The sequence below is a fragment of the Limulus polyphemus genome, unplaced genomic scaffold (assembly GCF_000517525.1).
Source record: "Limulus polyphemus unplaced genomic scaffold, Limulus_polyphemus-2.1.2 Scaffold3352, whole genome shotgun sequence".
NCBI classification, from domain to species: Eukaryota; Metazoa; Arthropoda; class Merostomata; order Xiphosura; family Limulidae; genus Limulus; species Limulus polyphemus.
In genome coordinates this window covers 12708-26145 of record NW_013668962.1, presented here as the reverse complement: position 1 = coordinate 26145, position 13438 = coordinate 12708, and the positions used below count along the sequence as shown (strand labels likewise).

General features: G+C 34.9%; 1 protein-coding gene across 1 annotated transcript in view; it reads left to right on the top strand.

The window, feature by feature from the left end:
* Positions 1–13438, top strand: part of LOC106469199 (solute carrier family 15 member 2-like) — a 34593-nt gene that overhangs the window by 17289 nt on the left and 3866 nt on the right. Inside the window, exons 4-5 of the mRNA XM_022397635.1 lie at positions 7986–8073; positions 9722–9863. Of these exons, the coding sequence (XP_022253343.1) occupies positions 7986–8073; positions 9722–9863 (230 nt within the window). The remainder of the gene's footprint in view (positions 1–7985; positions 8074–9721; positions 9864–13438) is intronic.

The window sequence follows — 13438 nt, the reverse complement described above, 5'->3', positions numbered from 1 at the left end:
GGCTAGCGCAGATAGCCCTCGTGCAGCTTTGCGCGAAATTCACAACAAACTTTGTTAGCAGTGGTTGTTCGCTTTCTATATGTTAACGATACCATTACATCCTCTTGATATAGGAGAAATACATTTCTGAAATATCATGAAATAGATGAACAGTAACAGAAAAAAAGTATTGTTTAATATTACGTGACACTGAGAACCTAATATATCAAGCTGCTTGACGTTATTATAGGCCGTTGTTACAAGGAAAGTTACACATTTGAATCTTATATATATATATTGCGAACGGTGGTGTCTGTCTGAGCGTTCGTCTGTCTCCAGTTTGAAAAGTTGCGCACGCAGGCAAAGCTCAACATTCATATTTGAAATGACAGAACAAGTATGAATAATGTTGATGCCAAATTTTATTTCGCAAGCAGGATATTCTACAGTAAGTTGTTAAGAATTAATCACGCTATCATTTACATTTCAAAATATGACCTAAATTAAACAACAAAAATGTAGATTTACCGTATGTTATTGTTGAGCGGCTTTTAGCATGGCTGAAATGCTCAACAATTACTTTTTGCGGTGGGTGGTATAAGTAGTTCATAGCTTTGGCTTTGAGTGAAACCATGTGTGCAACACAATTGACTTTTATAAACTCTATGAAATAACTTAACTTGATAGATTAACTTAAAGTTTTCCCGTCACTGGGGACGGGTACTTTTGCTAGACTTACTTAAACTTTTCCCGTCACAGGAGACAGGTACTTTTGCTTGTCATATATATATATATATTGCAAACCGTGGTATAAATAATAGTTTTCCTAACATAAAAATAAAATATTAAGAACATCTCAATGCGAATAAAATGCCACCTAGCATCATCTTTTGATTGTATATAACAGGTTTGTTCAATATCGATTTTAAAATAACGGTTTTTTGTTGTTGTTGTTTAATTTTATCTGTTATAATAATACTCACTTTGTGTCTGTCCTGAAAATGCGCGCGCACTTCATTTCAACGGATCTAAACAAAAGGCAGATGTAAATACACTTTAGTAGATATTTTTTACAACAACACATTAAAAGCTTATTCACGTTTTTAAAATGGTCTTATGTTAGGTCAAAGAATAACATTATAAGTTTATTTATTGATAGTATTAAGTCTGGTAAAGTTTATCCCTAACTAAATTAAAGCACAAAAGGGGTAATGTATGCAAGTTACAGTGTTAACTTATATCTTTATCGAATATACGCCGTACTTAATAAAGGCATAACTAATGTTAGGCGTAAGACAAGGGGACTTATAGATTTCGGTGTCTGTGATTATAGTTCTTTTGTATTATTCTAAAGATCCTGTATTTAAAGAGGTACTGTTACAATAAAGATACTAATTTGACCGCAAATGTTTTGTGGGTCTCTGCTAGTTTGATAATGAATACAAAATTCAATGCATGTTGAAACCAGTGACGTTGTTACCTTTCAAACTTAGGATCACGACTGTCGGAGCCAAAAGTGCTAAACAAGAGACAAGAGCTTATTAGAGGTTATACATACTCTATATGTCACTTATTTTGGAAAATAAATAAAAATCAGCATCTAAGAATCAACCTATTTATATAGAGTGTAATTATAAACTTTCGCAGTTCAGTGCACCATGGAGTAGGAAGGTGAAATTGCTCAAACATTTTAAGGAAACCACGGAAATTTAAATATTACAGTTTTGAAATGCTGCCATTAGGGATGCCTTATAGCTTTTTTCCCATAATTTAATGGGTATAAGTCACCACTCCCCTCACAGTGGCTCAGCGGTAAGTCTGTAGTCTTACGAAGCTAAAAAATGGGCTTAGATACTCGCGGTGGGCAGTGCATTCAGCCAATGTGTAACTGAAAAGTGTGCACAGAGGTGAACTGGTGAAATATTCTTACATTAAAGGATACAATGCCAAGGCAGTTGTAACCTCTTGAACCTTCCTCGGTTCTGTGAGTCATTATTTGATGATCAGATTGAAATATAATCACTCTTTTACCTTTCTTCCAGAACTATCTTTTATGTCTCGATAGTCTACATAGTGGGAAACATCACCCTATCTCTAGCATCTATACCCAGCTTCCTTCCAATGACGTAAGTTGTTTATCTAGGTACAGACGATTAGATAGCAGTTCTAACACAAATGCTCATTGGAGTTGGTTTGTAGACTATTAGGTCCATAATTCTTCCAATTATTACAGCTGGTCCTCGGTGGCAGGGATCGAACTTAAAAAGAATTCATTACTGTTACGATGAGATGCGACGACTACACTTTACATTTTGCAAATTAGACGGAAATTGACCGAGTTATGACTGGCCACGTCATCAATAAAATCCCCATAGTTAATGACAGTGCTTCTTGTTGTGTAACCAACGGGCCCGCTACGTTTTCCTACTTCTTCTCCGTCGTCGCTCGCCATTGCATCTTCAGCTACTCTTCAATGATGATGATGATGATTCCCTCAATTATCTACATCTGCTAGGTTTCGAGATGTTCGACTTTGAACCTATGCAGCCGCTGTGGATGCGATCACGATGGACTTTTTTGAAAGTACTTGTTGAGGCAAATCCATCACTCAAGCCCAAAGATGCTGTGGTGTCACTCAAAATTAGGTTTGGTGCTAACAAGGACAGTAGTGGTAGAAGTGATAACCTTCTGCCAGATTAAAATATAAAGAAAAATGTTTCCATTTTCAAGAAGACAATAAAGAAAGATCGCACAATATGATTTGAAAATCAAAAAAGAGATAATCAATTCGTGTGTGTGACCGTTGCTGGTAAGGTGGTGCGACCACTCCGAAACCCTATGTTTATTTGACTGCTCATAACTCCCGAATAAAACATGATACCATCATTTGGATTACACATTTCGATACAACAGATTCTAATGGTTTATGTAAAAACCTACAATAAATACTCAAAACACTACTTCGCCTTTAATTGAGGGAGGGATCCTGTGTTAAAACTTTTCAAATTGCTCTGTCTTGCCTGATACCTAAAGTATAGGTTAAATGATATTATATCCAATTATATTAATAGCTTCATAAGATAATCATTCACAGAAAATACCTAACACCGAAAAAATAGAATGTTGAAAACAGACTGAGCTATCATGTTTTATCTTATAAAAAGAAACAAAAAAACAACGGTGTTGTTCTTAAAATACCGAATCTGTTTTTAATAAATAAAAAATGTGAATTTTCTTTTTCGAATATTTAATAAGCATTTCATTTAATACCATCATGTGCACATGATATTAATATCTAAAGCTAAAATAGATTCGGTAATGATTAGCTTTAGTGTTCCAGCAGTTGCTAATGACGTCAGAAGATAAATTTATTACTATTGTATTAATGAACACATATTCAAGAGAACTACATCTTGCGTACGGAATATAAGCCTACATCTGGTATATGGAATTTAGGCCTACATCTGGTATATGGAACATTATTCTATTATTTTGATACGAGAAAATTATTTCTCGAAATATAATGACCATGTTTTTTTGTTTGTTTTTTTAATGTATCTCATACTCGAAAATAGTAACTTGAAAATTACACTGTTTTCAATTCGTACGTAAAGACATCTTAGATTTTAATAAAGTTTAATAAAAGTGCTGAATTTTATAGAGGGCTCTGAAACATCATCTTACAATATTAAAAAAAAAGATGAATTAATTGTGGGTTCTTCTTTTTATCTAATCAGCGATCAATGATTTCTAACTGTTCTCTGATAAAATTGTTTGCTTTATTACAGACCAATTAAGTTATGCACAGTTAGAAGTTAAGATAATCGATTCTTAAAGCTAGTACTATTATCTTGATAACCAATATCTGTTTTACAATATTAATATCTAAGATTGTTCAAAAGCAGAATTAAAACAGTAACAAAATAACGACAATGAAAATAAGAATAGAAAGTACTGACAAGCTATATCAGTTAACTTGTTCAAATAAATTAGGACTAATTTAGTGCAGCAGATACTAGTTATTCCAGCGCTTGTTTTGAATATGTCAAAACTCCTCAAGTAAAATTTAAAATCTAATCTTTTTTCTTTGACAGGGTGAACATTAACTGTTGTTATATACAGTATAGACTGGTATTTTATCCAATATTGGACATTGTGTATACACTGAAGAGGAACACATTTATTTAAAGGGTAGTCACATTTCTTGTGTAAAGCTTTTGTAAAAACACAAACACACGATTTTGTGTACTTTTTATACTGTTCCATCTTGAAAATGACGCTTAGAAAAACAACACAAACGGAGAGGAATGGAACATGCGTAGAATATGAGGGGACCTCTCATTTAACAAATAATTCTCTATAAGAGAAAATTAGAGGAATGTTGAATCATTTGATGACTCTTCACTCAGATGTTTGTAATCTTGACCGAATAACTTTTTTTTTTCTTCAAGATGATGAAATGATATTGAAATAGGTAATGTGTAAACATTCTGGTCTTTTCTAATAAAAGCAATTCATATACTGTTATAAGTCTGAAACCTTTATGATAAAAAAATCTCGCTTATTACACTACTAACGATATACTGATTGCATAAAAAACCCACAAAATTAAAACCACATTTTTTGATCTTCAGAGTTTATCTTTAAGCCTAACCATGCGCATATGACAGATTTGAAAATGCTTTTACGAATGACGATTCGAGGCATAATTTTTCGTCTTCAAAATCTAAGTAATAGCTTATTATAATCATTCTCCATCGGTACAATATAACAACTAGCACTGAGTGGTGCAAACCAGTGTTTCATGTGCATCGAATAGGTAGAACAAACTACAACATCTGTTTTACTGATTCTCATATTTATATCGTATTCGTTTTCTATTTACTACACACAACTTCTACATTCTTAATTATAAACAGCTGAATCCAAATAATGAAACATAGCTTACACAACGGTTCCTTTCTTAAGTAGAAAGTTTCTTGAACAATTATAATACACAAATAAAACACTACACTAAATTTTCATTCGCTAAGTACTTTTTGGTAGTTTTCTTCTCTAAGGGTTATGGTATGCAGAAGGGATGGCCTAATAACCCTTATAGTCACGTGCTGTCCTGTTCTTCCTTGATAGGTGGTCGAGTAAATTCATTGACGGCTCTATCCTTGGTGATCCTTACGAAGAGGTCTCGACAATAACCCTGGACTTTTCAACGGGTTGCCTTTTTGCTGGGAAATTCTTTTCTGAAGTTACTTAGCTAACCATCCCCTCGTCAAAGATCTAATCAAAGATCCCTTTTAAAGCCAAAAAGAATATTAAATCATACATTGGGTTTGACAAAGTTTCAGACTGAAGGGCTATGACCTAATTTATATAAGTTTAGTATTAACTCTCAAGACAACAATACAATACCAGATTTAATACTTTCATAGGTCAATACTCCTAGAAAGTTTTAATTTAGCTCTGAGATAATTAACTCTGGTTATGTTCCACGGCCTATTGCCCGACAGATGCCTGTGGTGTTTAAGAATTTATGTGGAAATGAACTGAAATTGAATTATTTTGAGTCAAAATACGCAACAGAAAATCACATTTTTCTTCAAAACACTGAACTAGTCTTCCTAGATTAAATATGAAACAAACATAAACCAGTTAAAGGTTAATGACTACTATTTGATACCCTGTGAATGTCGGGTCAGAAACATCGAAAGGGGTCTCGTTTTGGTCACTAAAACCAAACATGTAGATAAAAATACAGAAATTGTTGAAACTTGTAACAGCTAGAAAGGCGCGAAATTTTTAGTATATTGGTTGGAATGAAAATTAGTCTAGAAATATACAAACAAATTTACAATCTAAAATCAAAGTTAAAGAAGAGCGCATTTCATGTGAAGGATATGACAATCTTACACATCCATCACTGGATATCACAATCTTACACATCCATCACTGGATATCACAATCTTACACATCCATCACTGGATATCACAATCTTACACATCCATCACTGGATATCACAATCTTACACATCCATCACTGGATATTCATCTTACATCCATCACTGGATATCCATCTTACATCCATCACTGGATATCCATCTTACACATCATCCATCACTGGATATCACATCTTACATCCATCACTGGATATCCATCTTACATCCATCACTGGATATCTCTCTTACATCCATCACTGGATATCCATCTTACATCTATCACTGGATATCCATCTTACATCCATCATCCATCACTGGATATCACAATCTTACACATCCATCACTGGATATCCATCTTACACATCATCCATCACTGGATATCACAATCTTACACATCCATCACTGGATATCCATCTTACATCCATCATTGGATATCACAATCTTACACATCCATCACTGGATATCCATCTTACATCCATCATCCATCACTGCTTCGTCTTCCAAAAATGAACATAGCTACTTTACAGCAAAGTTCAAATTTCAACTTGTAAGTTAACCCTAACATTAATGAAAAAAATAGCAGGATGGAAAATAAACAACACGAGTTATATATTTCCCGAGAAAGATTATGTCCATAACCCTCTAATGTCCATTTCGAATATTTAATTGATATATTTTTTCGTGGTTACTTCTCATCCTTACCGACCCGGCATGACCAGGTGGTTAGGGCGCTCGACTCGTAATCTGAGGGTCGCGGGTTCGAATTCCCGTCCAACCAAACATGCTCGCCCTTTCAGCCGTGGGGGCGTTATAATGCGACGGTCAATCCCACTATTCGTTGGTAAAAGAGTAGCCCAAGAGTTGGCGGTGGGTGGTGATGACTAGCTGCCTTCCCTCTAGTCTTACACTGCTAAATTAGGGACGGCTAGCGCAGATAGCCCTCGTGTAGCTTTGCGCGAAATTCAAAACAGACATCCTTACCGCTTAAATTCACTTCTGTATGTATGTATATTTTGAAAACTTCAGCTATCGGTATATCATACAAGTATTACAGGTTCCATTAATAATATATAACTTGTTTTCTTATATATCATCATGAAAATGGTTTACAAATATCAACATGTTTTGCAGAGTTTTATTGATTCTTTTGGATACTTGCACAAGGTTATACAAGGACTGTTAGTACTATGTGTCCCTAATTTTAAACTGACAGATTAACTGGAAAATAGGTAGTCAACAGCATCCATCGCAAACTGTTGGGTTACCCTAATGGAACAGTGGATTTTAACTGTCACTCTTATATCGCACTCACAGTACCAATAATGTAGAACGCTAATGGGATGTGATCTATACATCCTCGGATTCATAGCTTGGTACACTAATAGCTAAACCACGCTCGGTTCGTTTTGTAAGGACATGATTTCTTCTACAAATATATTTATTTTTTCAAAAGTTCTCTGAAAATATTTGTCAAGCCATCATCAGCCATCCTGTCAGTAACTTATCTATTTGTTTATTCTGTTTCTCACACACCTATTCAGTCACCATTTATTCACCTCAAATAGCTGGAGAATGAAACGGATATTCGTGTTTTTTCATACCAAAACACACTCAGGTTGAAGTGCCTATAGATTTCTATACAATCAAACTATTGAGACGAGTATTGGGAAACTTTAGTCCTTTACACTAGTTGGATTATGGATAACATGCAGCGAGGAGTGATGAGCTTTGGAAGTGATAGAAATTTCAAATCGAAACTACGCTGCTAAGATAATGAAAATATGCACTATCTTGTCAGACAGAAAATGACCAGATGTGGCGACATGGACTGTAACAACGTGGTGAGGCTCCATAATCGTTTTAACATAACGTACTCAAACTCTGTAAAACTACTGAAATCGGGGCAACATTTCTTAATTGTTTTTCGCTATCTCCACGTGGACATAAAAACAACTATTATTTCTTCAGTATCTGAAGTGTATTTTAAGAAACCTTTCCACTTTTATTTGACATACATTGATCACTTAGTAAAATTTAGAGCTTTAATATACGTTGATTTATTTTTGTCAAACAGGAAACCCAAAAGGAAAGATACCCCAAGTCGGTAATTTTTATCGTTGGAAACGAGTTCTGTGAGAGGTTCTGTTACTATGGCATGAAAGGTAATAATTTAATTATATCTCAACACACGTTTACAGAACTCTTTTTTTTACCTTTACCTACCTTCTAGTTCAGAAATGTTTTTTTTCATATCACAGTATAATTTTACTCTTTTATTTACCCAAAAATATTATCCATAAATCATATGGAAAAAGGGGCATTAATACGTACCACTTAAACAAACATAAAAAAACAATAAAAAAGGACTTTGAACCATCCTATTTTGCTGAAGAAATAACAAAGATTAGGAATTAAAAATCACATTCAGGATTCTCTTATATCAGTATAAGTTAAAAGATAATAAATGCATATGATAGTCGTTTGGTCTTTTACTTGCAAACTGTTATTTTCTAATGCTTCATAATTCTATATCTGTATACGACAATTAACAGGTTATTGCAAGGCAATACCACTTTAACACTTGCCATTGTATTCTAACGCAAGAAAGATACCTTAGCATAGAACAAGACTGCTTTGACAATCCATACAGCCAAGTAGATAGTTTATAAGATGTGGGAATTATCCACCAGTGACGTGGGAAGTTGGGGGTGACACTTTTCAATATGTCCCACTAAAAATGATTCAAAATTACTCTCAAGAAAAGTACATAAAACATAATACAGAACCCCAGAGCAACCTGAACCCTGGCCATAATGGGTGTGTGTCTGTAGCACACATTCCCTCGCTTTGCTCGGTCAAATAAACCTTGCCCCTTCTCACGTCTGTCCAACCATTAAAGATTTATAAAGTTTCTCAGATGTTATAAAAATTAAATAGCAATTGGAGTTTAGTGTTTCTCAAGTTAATATTTACCTGCTGTAATTTTTTTCATGCAACAGTTTGTTTGGAATAGATTTCTGTTCGTTGGAATTTTTCATACCAAAACTATTATGCTACAGTTTACTGACCTCCCTAAATCTTTTTTTCCTGTTTGAACTCCATGGATGAAAAGAAATGCTTAAATTTTGTGTGTTGTACTGAGTACAATTCCGTTCTAAAAATTAAGTTTTCACCGATATTACGAAATATATGTTTGTTTTTGACAAGGCTACTAAGGCTATTTTCGACCATCCCTACTTTTTAACTGCCGAATAGAGGGTAGGCAACCGGGCAATAATACCCGCCACCAATTATTAGCCTAATCTTTATTAATGAATAGTGCGATTAACCGCCACATTATAGCGCCTCCGCAGCTGAATGGGTGAGCATGCTCGGCTCCGGATTTCGAGCCCGTGACCCACACATTGTGACTCGAGTGACCTAACCAGGACTATAACGTTATTTCGAGAATAGTTTATATTGTTTCTTTAACTTGGATTATATTCTCATTTTTAATTTCTAAAACGACCTTTAGGACTTCCTGGCCAGTTTGAATTTACTGCCAAATGCTCATTTACAAGCATAGGCTGAATGACCAATCACTTGCTTCTCTGATCACTTGGCGAACCACCACAAGCTAGAACATGAATTGAGTGGGTGGGGTGATCGAGATCGTTTTGTAACAGTGGGCTTGTCTTGTCATAGACACAATATTACAATCTCCAGCGTGCAATGTACTTCAGTTTTGATGTAGCCATTGTTAGAATAATTTTGTATTACTTTACGTTGCTGGGAGTCTGTTTTGAACGTAACCACCAACTTTTATTTCAGCTGTGTTAACCTTGTACTTGACAATGGTTCTTCTTTATGACGAAGACACAGCCACCATGATCTACCACACCTTCTCAATGGGTTGTTACTTCACGCCTCTCTTTGGTGCTATGTTGGCTGATTCCTTCCTTGGGAAGTTCAAGTACGTATTCGTATTGAAACTCAGTTATTACTTACTTCTGCAACTGTCATTGAATCAATAAAACATTCTTCTAAGTTATCTATCCACCAAATAGCTTGTGAATCAATGTCTTTATTGTTATTAACAGCATCCCTAATAATGTATGGGTCACGCACAAGAAATTAAACAGTCAATCCCATTAATTATTGTAGGGGTTTCCTACGTATTTTTCAAACAAAATGAGTGACTGCAGTCAATGTTTGTTTGTTTTTTTTTGCCACTTTTTGTTCACTGAGTGTTGTGAAGTAACAAAAAACAAAATGTTATTGAGTGTGATACGATGTGAGTAACTCAGGGGTAATGAACGGTGTGTAAACAATTGGTAATTTAAGGTTTAAAATATACGAACTAATAACGTTTAGGAATTTAGAAAATATATCATTAAATCCAAAATTATAATATTGTTTTACTACAGACTTCACATACAGTTTGATTTTGCTGTTAAACAACAGGATATAATTTTCAGGAAGAGGCCATTTTCAACAGCAGGTTTATTTGTTTGTACTTAAGCACAAATCTACACAATGGGCTATCTGTGCTCTGCCCACCACTGGTATCGAAACCCGGTTCCTAAAGTTGTAAGTCCGTAGACATACCGCTGTGCCACCGGGGGCCGTTGAGCTGCAGGAACTCGTATGCAGGTGAGGGTTAGGTGTCAGTGATATAGATTTGTTTTACCAAAACGAATAAGTATACGTTAATTCATCTATGTTTTGCTTGTTATTATTTGATCGAACCAAAGGTTCAAAATTGAGCCACAAGACCTTATCTACTTCAAAAAATCAGTGTTAGTCCAAATTACACCTTTTTGTAACTAACGGACATTATTGGGCCAATGAGTATTGTCTGCAACCGAAAACTTATATTGGTCAAGAAACTCTTGTCCACTTCATGAAGTCGGTGTTACATCAAAATACGTCTTTCAAGATAAGGGTCAAGGTTTGACCTGCAGTTTCTAACCATCGTTTGAAGCTTCACACTCGGATTCTTCCATTGATAAGGCCTAGCAAAATAAAGTCTTATAATCATGTGTTCATGGGAATTTTACACGTCTAACCATTGTGTAATAATGACCTTATCAAAACACCGTAGGCCCGGCATGGCCAGGTGGTTAGGGAGCTCGACTCGCAATCTGCGAGTCGCGGGTTCGAATCCCTGTTACACCAAACATGCTCGCCCTTTCAGCCGTGGGGGCGTTATAATATGACGCTCAATCCCACTATTCGTTGGTTAAAAAAGTAGCTCAAGAGTTGGCGGTGGGTGGTGATGACTAGCTGCCTTTCTAGTCTTACACTGCTAAATTAAGGGTGGCTAGCGCAGATAGCCCTCGTGTAGCTTTGCGCGAAACTCATAACAAACAAACAAAACACCTTTTGCTATTCTAAGTTACCTGATAGACCTGAGTCGTGTGATTTATATATATATATATCAAAATCATTTCTTCTGCCTACATACAATTAAGAAGTATGTTTGTGAAGTGGAAAAACGATCTCTGTATTTTATATTGCTGATGAAGAGTAACTGTAAACAAGGGGAAAACTTGAATTAGTGTATCTGTCATCAAGTCTGCTCGTGCATTCAGTTAGATAGGTTGGCATTTCAGCCTATGATAGTCCTAAGCAAGTCTTATATGATTTATGAAAACTGGACTTTTCATTTTACTTTCTGGTTCTCACGTTATCTTTATAATAATATATAATTTAAATATTTTATTTTTGAACAATTCTACTCTGCACGCAAACTCATTCATTGTAGTTAATTACCATTTCCTAAACAAAGAACCCCAAATAATAATCAAAATCCGACGAGACTTTGCCAGAATGTGCGAAATGGCATTTCACGTACAATATTCTTAGGTACACTGACTTCTTAGAGGTAAGTTAGTAACCGCTCTAACAGGAGGTTTGGCTGGAAATGTACGGCAGAGATTGAATTCTGGATTTTATTAACGGGAGAGATTAGATAACAGGAAATAAAACATTTAATTTATTTATGAGCACAGGACAAGATATGCAACAAAACCAACTCGGTCAGAGATGTTGCACTTCTTTCATCATAGAATGCTGAGAAAGATCTCATGTAGACTGAGAAAATTAGCTACTTAATATACAAAGGGTTAACTCTTTGAAAATATATTGTAACCAACGTCATGTGGTCACTCAGATTAAGAGAGGTAGGAAAGACTTCTACATTTGTCTGATGTGGCAAGAAAAGTCGTTAAGTTAAGCCTAAAGGATTTAACTAGTAACACCAACCATATGATGAGCTACTAATACTAAATGGGATAAGACATGATTACGTGTGAGTGGTTCAAGCATAAGACAAAGCAGTTAAAAACCCTTTAATCGACACACTGTATATTAACACATACGTCAACGCGTGTAAGTGTAAAACAACTTGAACATACTGTGAACAATTAAATGTTTATTGAGCTTTCAAAGCCAAAAGAATTAGAAATGTGTTTTTTTGTGTGTGTGTTTTTTCGAGTGTCGTTCACGTAAGAGTATTTATGCCATTATTTATAGGATGAAATAAGTGAGTACTATACCTTGAGGAATTAACTTGGAGTTACTTTATTAAATTAACCATTTGTATTTCAAAATTCTTATTTTTACGTTCAATGCTCCAGCGTTTTCAGCTTCTAAAAAGTAACTACACTGAACAAAGTCGGCTTCTAGTTCTAATTCGTCTCATAAAGATTTCAAAGAAGGCGCTCAACTGCCAAATTTCAGGGTGAACATTAACTGTTTTTATATACAGTATAGACGACTCACAGTAGTCAAAAATTGTAACAAGAACCAAATTTCAGGGTGAACATTAACTGTTTTTATATACAGTATAGACGACTCACAGTAGTCAAAAATTGTAACAACAACCAAATTTCAGGGTGAACATTAACTGTTTTTTATATACAGTATAGACAACTCACAGCATTCAAAAATTATAACAAGAATGTTTTTATATACAGTATAGACGACTGGTAATGTTACTTTAAATATATTTAGTTTGGGTAATTTATACTTATCTGATATAGGTAATGAAACAATGTGAGTTGATAGTATCATTAAGCACGGTAGTAGTTAATAGTAGCCTCCCAGTGGCACAGCGGTATGTCTGTGGACTTACAACGCTATTAACCGGGTTTCAATACCCATGATGGGCAAAGCACAGACAGCCCACTGTGTAGCTTTCTGCTTAATTACATACAAAGAAACAAACACAATTTGATAGTACGGATCGACAAGGGAAAAAATGCCTAGAGCAAAAACAACTAATACAGGTCTGCGAATTTAAACTTCATAAAAGGTGTTCTGGTTTTAATAACGGATTTTACATAATTCAGCTACGCAGATTTTGAAAATAATATTATGTTTTTCTATCACGTAAAACTTTTTTACAAATCGGGAAGAAAAACTCTTACTAAGATCAAATTTACAACAAACTTACCACAAATATATCATAATGTGTTTGGGTCACTTACGCAACCTCTTGTTGCCATAGCGACGAATGAATAATATTGAAAATAAAAAATACTG